General features: G+C 38.4%; 2 protein-coding genes across 12 annotated transcripts; one reads left to right on the top strand and one right to left on the bottom strand.

Annotated features, from left to right (window-relative positions):
* Positions 1-1211: 1211 nt before the first annotated feature.
* On the top strand, positions 1212-4284 carry LOC105187159 (motile sperm domain-containing protein 1). Of its 9 annotated transcripts, none has more exons than XM_025299097.1 (8): positions 1213-1595; positions 1841-1947; positions 2080-2122; positions 2231-2407; positions 2501-2664; positions 2758-2920; positions 3568-3711; positions 3775-4284. In XM_025299097.1, exons 4-8 carry the CDS (start codon positions 2263-2265, stop codon positions 3804-3806), a joined length of 648 nt encoding a protein of 215 aa, XP_025154882.1. In that variant the 5' UTR covers positions 1213-1595; positions 1841-1947; positions 2080-2122; positions 2231-2262; the 3' UTR covers positions 3807-4284. The 9 variants fall into 9 exon arrangements, 8 of the variants coding, with proteins under 8 accessions (XP_025154882.1, XP_011146092.1, XP_011146094.1 ...); XM_011147792.3 differs by having other exon boundaries at positions 1214-1595; positions 2080-2146; XM_011147791.3 differs by having other exon boundaries at positions 1214-1595; positions 1817-1947; positions 2080-2146.
* A 900-nt stretch (positions 4285-5184) lies between these two features.
* Positions 5185-7566, bottom strand: LOC105187156 (eukaryotic translation initiation factor 4E homologous protein). Of its 3 annotated transcripts, none has more exons than XM_011147782.3 (6): positions 7170-7566; positions 6535-6619; positions 6212-6454; positions 5978-6130; positions 5628-5835; positions 5185-5538 (listed from the first exon to the last, which is right to left on the bottom strand). In XM_011147782.3, the coding sequence occupies exons 1-5, from the start codon at positions 7187-7189 to the stop codon at positions 5680-5682; spliced, it is 657 nt and encodes a 218-aa protein (XP_011146084.1). In that variant the 5' UTR covers positions 7190-7566; the 3' UTR covers positions 5185-5538; positions 5628-5679. The 3 variants fall into 3 exon arrangements, with proteins under 3 accessions (XP_011146084.1, XP_011146086.1, XP_025154880.1); XM_011147784.3 differs by having other exon boundaries at positions 6535-6610; XM_025299095.1 differs by lacking the exon at positions 7170-7566 and adding an exon at positions 7105-7136.
* Positions 7567-7689: the final 123 nt, after the last annotated feature.

Genomic DNA, 7689 nt, shown 5'->3' with positions numbered 1-7689 from the left:
CTACTACACCTGTACTGCATCTACTGTAATCTCGGTTTTTACGCGTGCACATGCAAGTGATAACATAACATCATTTCATCTTGGAAAAAACTTCGAACAATAAGAGGACTATATATAAAAATATTTATAAACATATTTTAAAAATGACTAGTTGTTGCATACCGGGATACAGAAATAGAAGCGAAAATGGCTTCTATATGAAACGTTTTCCAATAAGTAAAAAACAAAAAATTATATGGTTGAAACAAATTGGAAGAGAAAACTGGAAACCGAAACAATATTCAGCAATTTGTGAGGTAAGCATGTAATTATATCAAATAATAAACAAAACATGTTTCTCATCTAATTGTATTTGTAGGTTCATTTTACTAAAGAAATGTGGGAAAAACCGCGACAGGATGGTTCCAAAAAATTAAAAGCTCAAGCAGTGCCAACAAGTTTTCCTCATACAAAAGTAATGTCGGAATCTTTCGATGGAAAAATAAAGAAATTAAAATATAATAAAAACAACGATGAAAATAATTAAATTATTATTAATAAATATTATTATTAAAATGTTATCGCGTAAAAACATTATTTTTTGTTAACGATACGACGTTTAATTATTTCTTAGAAATGAATTATATAATTGTACATATAATTGTATTTGCCTTATATTAAGCAAAGCAATTATAACATTGTTAATTTCCTTATTGAAAAAATGAAAGATATTGAATGTACTGCATTAAAAACATGTCACAATTTATCCCACAATATTAAAATTCGTTTCATTAATTTTAAAATAAGAAAAAGTTGTCACATTGGAAAATTAGAAAAACCTGTTTTTAATAGTAAAACTATGGCTATGCATTCCGTTATTAGATAAAATTTAATAATCATGTTATTACATATGTAATATTTTTTTAACTTTATTTAATATCAAAATTTAATAATAAAAAAATTGTATTTTAAAAAATGTATTTTAATTTTCCTTTTCCTGTTACTGCTATTCAAATATCCCGCATACTTTGCTATCACTAATTGGTGGCGCCATTTCGTATCCAGCCAATCAAAAATTGGACCACATTGGCCAGACTCTTACTATAGGGACTCTAGCCGAGCCAAGTGCGAAGCGCTCTCTGTAGAATACCGTGCATACGAACTAACGACTAACGACGCCAGTGTCCACGGTTCTTTACTGATTTCCCAATCACCGGTACGCACGCGGTACGCCACGCATTCAGAGCATAGACCCCGGCTCGGTCTATTCGTGTGACACGGATAGATTGTAGATAGGCCGGACGTGCATCGTAGTTCATGCGCACGATTGTACAGAGAGCGCTTCGCACTTGGCTCGGCGCATCGGCGCTAAAACAGAGCGGCCCATGACACCTCTCCTCCTTCCTTCTCTCTGCTCTGGTACAACAGTGTGGTACAGTGCTACACGACTTGCTACGACTCCGAACGGTGGCCCCTACCCCTACCACGCAATATATGCACAGGCGGGGGGGAATATGGGGGGAAAACACGTGACTCACGCGATGGACTAATCAACCTGCCGCTTTTTCGAAAATGTTCAATGTCCTCTACTCGGAAGTGCCCAACTTCAGACACACGTATGTACACAACCGCGGGTGTACATGACGCCGAGTGCGTCTCTTTAAAGACTATAGCGATGAATCAGACGAATCCTAATTGTTTGTAAATATTGTGTAAATATTCTATGCCGCATCGCTGTTGCCTCGATAGAGCGCTAAGGTCGATTGGCTCGTTTTACGTGAATATACGTGAATCGTCAAATTTCTTCGTCACATATTGCATTCGTACTTTTATTCAGCAACGCATAATTCATTGAACGCAGCATTCGTTGAAATTGTTATTCCTTCTGAGTGGATCTTGACAGCTAAATTTTTGCTCACTGCCACTGGCTCACCGTGTTTGTTAATTTTCAAGCACATAAAGCTGCAGGTACGTACATCATACTGTATCCCCGTAGCCCTACCTTTTAATGCCACACTCATTTCTCTTGGGATGAATAATCTATCTGGGCTAATCTCTTGTGTGTCAGGTTATAGCTTTCCTACGTCTGTTTCATTCCAGACAATCCAGATAAACCCGCTGTAATATTGGCGCATGACTCTATGTACGCGATAATATGCAAAGAGATGTACAAGTTTTATCAATGAAATTGTTTTTAGCAATCAAGAAATGTGTAAGATGTATGATATAGCCAAGTGTTTATATTTTGCAGGTGTATGGACGATCTAAGGTCAAATAGACACAATGCAACCACCGTCAGTAGCTACACCTCGAAAGTTACCAGTTTTTGTGTTTCCACAAAGCATTACATTCTTCTTAGACAATCAGGCTACCCACAAACAAGTGCTAACTTTATATAACCCGTATGACTTCCCTGTAAAATTCAAAGGTAATCTCATCCTTCTCTTCCAATACGATGCAAAATAATACAAGTTTCATCTAATTTTCACATTTACGTCTATGTTCAACTCTGATATCTTAGTTTTATGCACCGCACCGAACAAGTACAAGGTTGTCGATCCAGAAGGCACAATAAAAGCCAGATGCTGCGTCGATATTGTTATCCGACATACAGCACCGTTAACAAGTAATTGCAATGTGACTGATAAGTTCAGAATACATATGCAAGAACATCCCACCAAACAGGTGACGCTCAACACATACGCAGCTATAAAGTATACGATTACCAAGGATTCGCGAAAGAATTGAAATTTTTCAAACTATTCAATTGTTCATCAGGCGATCGGCAAGCGAGATGTCGAAGCTAAGCTACTCTCTGGAACAAGCGATACAGTCGGAAGATCAACACCAGATCCAGATATGTTTCATCAACTCCCAATCAATGAAACAACAAGACAACAACAATCCTACGCGCTTATAAGCCAAAATAGAACAGTGGACAGTGAGTACATGGCAGTTACAAGAATTACTTTTTAAACTCTATCTGAGAATCTCAAGGTATATAGAGGAGGTCCGTGTCGTATTGTGTAAAAAAGAAATCAGAGCGCTAATGGTTTCCCAGATAATCACATCAACCTCTCGTGTTCTCAGTGGGAACGATTACGATACAAGAACATACGCGCGTTAAAATTGTCAGCTAGTTTCTATCGGGCGAAATATGTGTGCTTTCTCTCTCATTTATATACATATGTAGGAAATAAATTTTAGTAAGATGTATATCGGCGAAAAACTTGACGGAAAAATTATTGCGCTACAGCCAGCCGTGCTGATACAACTTGCGACCGGAAGTTTTTAAGATCTACGGGGCGATGTAAATGACTGTGACAATGTGTACCATGTATCTTGTTTGAATAACTTTCTACTATATCGCACGATGTATCGTTTTTAGCGTTCCTAAGGATCCTTGAAATTTGGAACTCCCATAGCTGCTTCAAGTATCTACGAAAACGCTGAAATCGATATATCGAGGAACGGATAAGAGGAAGTTATTTCGAAATAGATCCTTAATACTGGCACAAGTACATCGCATACATTTGCATACAATAAGTTTTAGAATGTTCCAAATATAGTTGTGCGTCTTGTTCTTAGGAGGTACAAATTACGTAGCGCTCGTCGCAGGAATTATATGCATAGCCGGACTGCTCTTACCTACAGAAGGAGAACAAAGTAATAGAGTGCCTGATTATCTCCATCTCTCTATGAATTTTAAACTAATATTCTCGTTTGTACTAGGTAAGCATACAACACATATCTAGTGGATTATACAATAAGTGAGATAATTCTGTTTTGCTACAGGTATGGTGGTAATTATCATTTCAAAGATATAAAATTCTCAGCTTTTTATATATAAAGGAAAATTTTGTACACACGCAAGATAGATATTGTGGGACGAAAGCACAATTGATACAAGACTTGTTTACATTGGGCCCCCTTTCTTACGAAATATATCCGATTCTAGTCTATGGGCGATATTTTAATTGCATCATCTGAAATGTTGATATTTATTTGCTATACGGAAAATTTTGTTTTGAGGAGAGAGGTCTCGCGAAAAGTCTCTCGGTATGGTGTATGATTTTGGCTCGTGAGCTATATATTTCCAGGCCTACTGGAAAATCGATGTAATATTATTACCGTGCCCTCGAATTGCATACTGCGTGCGTGAATACATGTTAGAGCGAGTGAGACAGAGAGAGAGAGGCAGGGAGGGACGAAATCAATAAGCGATTGAGCAAGCGTGCGAGCGAATGAATGAATGAATGAATAAGTGAGTGAGTGAGTGAGTGAGTGAGTGAGTGAGTGAGTGAGTGAGTGAGTGAGTGAGTGAGTGAGTGAGTGAGTGAGTGAGTGAGTGAGTGAGTGAGTGAGTGAACGAACGAACGAACGAACGAACGAACGAACGAACGAACGAACGAACGAACGAACGAACGAACGAACGAACGAACGAACGAACGAACGAACGAACGAACGAACGAACGAACGAACGAACGAACGAACGAACGAACGAACGAACGAACGAACGAACGAACGAACGAACGAACGAACGAACGAACGAACGAACGAACGAACGAACGAACGAACGAACGAACGAACGAACGAACGAACGAACGAACGAACGAACGAACGAACGAACGAACGAACGAACGAACGAACGAACGAACGAACGAACGAACGAACGAACGAACGAACGAACGAACGAACGAACGAACGAACGAACGAACGAACGAACGATTGAGTGAGAAAAGAGAAAAAATAAATGTACATGCAAATGTCAAGTATTGACAAGTCAAGATGCAAATATATCAAAGAAAAGCTTTATATGGATAAATTTATATGGATAAAATTGTTTATAACATAACGATACAATGTAATGTAATATAAAATAACGAGACAACATAAAAATACTGTTGATATCTGCCTCGCTGACTCTTTCGAAAATCTTGATGTTGTATATAGAATTATTATGATATGGTTTTTCTTTCGCAATAACCATCGCGCAACATGATCTCATGTACAGCCGGTCTTTCTGTAAAGTTAGCTCAAATAAAGTTGGTTCGAATTTTGAATATTTAACGTCTGCAACAGTAAATTCTCCCCATTGTTTCGCTCTCTATCAAGTATTGACAAGTTAAGATGAAATACACGATGCGACAACGAAACACGATGGATCGCGAAAAAATTAAGTTCAAATTTATTAATGATTGAAATGCAATATAGAGCAATGGAGCGAATCTACTCTGATCTTTGACGATCAATGAAGAAGCTTTAAGTACGGAAAAGAGAGAAATCAGAGAGAAAAAGAGGAAATTTTGTTTCAATTTCTTTTTGCGAAGTTGGATAAAGTGTGTATAAGAACAATCGTAATAACAAGTTATTTCCATATTGCACAGATTGGAAATAAGAGCATTTATTTATTACCAATGTGTATCTATTATTTACATAAGTTACAATACAGACACTCGTGAATAAAGTGTATCGTCAAGTGGATGTTTCCGATTTTTCAGCGTCTTATTTATATCCTGTCAAACAGATGTGCGATCTTCCGGGACATACGAATCGGAGCTACATTTTCAAAAGTAAATCGTAAGATTAGGTACGACGCCTGGCTAAGATACGCTTCGCAAGACATAGACGCGGATTACTCATGTTACCTGTAAATTTGCTCAAAGACTCGTAATGTCTCGCTCTGAAAATCATACAAATTTAGAGCCGATGTACATTCTTCAAGCTCTCATTGTGGGTTTTGTACTCCATAGAGGCACTAGTTGGAAGATGTAATACTCTTCTTAATGTATCTCTAATTCGCGCTGTTGTCGCTACATCCGACGCTGTCTTATTCCATACACAAATTATGTCCTCCTACTCGTAAGAAAAGTGACTTAATCAAATGTGGCTGATGTGAATGGCGCATAAAACAATATCGATTCACTCTTCTCTCTACTAGCGTATTATTCTTTAAAGAACAAAACTTCCCAAGTGTGAGGATGATGCTGAAGTTTACCTGAAACCTTATAGATACAACAGCTCCGCATATTTCTTCTCCTACCATAAATTGTTCTCCTAACATCGCCAATATAAGATTCTCCCAGCATCTAGATACTAAGCCTTTGCGTAATCTTACTATCCATTTACCACCTTTTTGATTGGCTTCATCCTAAAACAGACAAATACCAAAGCTCATACGTACACATCACACATCATATGAGCATGATGGAGCAATCAGAACAGCACTCACTTCCCACATAGGCTTTATGCCAACTTTGAAGAGATGAAAATCTGTATGCGTTGTCAGTTCCGAAGGTCGTACCAAGTGACTATAAAGACCCCAGAACTGCTCCACACTTGCAAATCTACCGACCAACTTCAAATTTTGGTCGTAACTTTGTATGCTAGTTTGTTTGCCAGGACTACGTCGACTGTACCACAGTGCGTAAGCATACTGTAATTTATGCTCGTTTGGACTTATTTCTATTGGAGGCTGTAAGCAGAATTGTCAATTAATTGTCAATCATCTAGCGTAAAATCCATCCACGTACAAAGCATCTCTGTGTCGCTTACTAGTGGACCCTTGTCAACCTTTTGATTATCCTTTGATTGGGACTCTTCATCTCCACTGTCCTCGGTAGTCTTCAATCTGTAAGTGCTGTCGATTTATAAGATGAGTCAGATGTAATGGTATTTACCTCTCGGGGCATTTGTTACATAAAGACATAACAGAGCAAAGCGCTCGTAATGTACTTGAGAGCGAGTTATGTTCTATATCAATCTTGCCATATGTTCCGGATGTATTAATAACATTGCAATCGCTGCGATGATCCAAACTGTTGTCGCAGCATCGAAGCTGGCTGTTACACGTTATTATTACCGCAGTCTGAGAAACATCGTACATATTGACCGCGCGCACCGATTAAATTTTCGAAAAATCGAGAATCCTTGTAAACTTGTCGTCAGAGTAATAAGTAACATTCGAAAGACGCGAATACGTCGTCTTGGTGCGACTGTCTATCTCTACGTGAAATTCTGACTAAACCGCTGTGAATTGAGAGTCTCATTCGATTGATTACTCAAGCGACGTTGCGAACATTTATTTGGCGTGTGATTTCACTGCGTATTCAAAACACATCTAACCTCGAAACATCGTCCATGGGGACACGCACGATGAAATAAAGAAGAACGACCAAGCTTTCACTTACGTTTCAAATTTATTGGACATGTTTTCAGTTGCTGAGATACAAACGTACAAGCGGATATCGCTAAATGCAATAAACGTCGAATATATCCCACTTAAATGAGAATAAAAATATAAAAGATTCGCTTCCTCTCTCTCTCTCTCTCTCTCTCTCTCCCTCTCTCCCTCTCTACGCGCACGTTACGAGCTCTCGTATCTACGGTGTCATCGACAAATTGTTGATTTTTTTCCAGCACCTCTCGTCTGTCTTCTTTCTCTTCTTCTTCTTCTTCTTCTTCTTCTTCGTCACTCTCTATCATCGACGGAGAATTTATACTCATACGTTGGTATTTATACTCATACTAGTGGATATCGATAACCGCTAAAGATCGCAAAAGAGCCGCGAGAAGTTTGACAGAAGTGTTCGAGTGCTTCCGATCGCCATCTATCGTATCCAATGCAGATAAATCGACGATCAAGTTATCGATAATCGATATCCACGTACGACACTTGCATTTATCTTATTTTCGGAATAAAACTGGCCA

The sequence above is a fragment of the Harpegnathos saltator genome, unplaced genomic scaffold (genome assembly GCF_003227715.2).
Source record: "Harpegnathos saltator strain DR-91 unplaced genomic scaffold, Hsal_v8.6 scaffold252, whole genome shotgun sequence".
In the NCBI taxonomy this organism is placed as follows: domain Eukaryota; kingdom Metazoa; phylum Arthropoda; class Insecta; order Hymenoptera; family Formicidae; genus Harpegnathos; species Harpegnathos saltator.
Note: the sequence above shows the minus strand (reverse complement) of the source record. Positions and strands in the feature narration are given on the sequence as shown.

Excerpts from the sequence above, each read along its gene's own strand:
- LOC105187159 (XM_025299097.1), top strand. The coding sequence starts at position 2,263 with ATGCAACCACCGTCAGTAGCTACACCTCGAAAGTTACCAGTTTTTGTG. Across the intron at positions 2,665-2,757 it reads AAGAACATCCCACCAAACAG|GCGATCGGCAAGCGAGATGT; the intron begins GTGACGCTCAAC and ends ATTGTTCATCAG. Across the intron at positions 3,712-3,774 it reads AATATTCTCGTTTGTACTAG|GTATGGTGGTAATTATCATT; the intron begins GTAAGCATACAA and ends GTTTTGCTACAG.
- LOC105187156 (XM_011147782.3), bottom strand. The coding sequence starts at position 7,189 with ATGTCCAATAAATTTGAAAC. Across the intron at positions 6,620-7,169 it reads ATGTCCAATAAATTTGAAAC|CACTTACAGATTGAAGACTA; the intron begins GTAAGTGAAAGC and ends ATAAATCGACAG. Across the intron at positions 6,455-6,534 it reads AGGTTGACAAGGGTCCACTA|CCTCCAATAGAAATAAGTCC; the intron begins GTAAGCGACACA and ends TTCTGCTTACAG.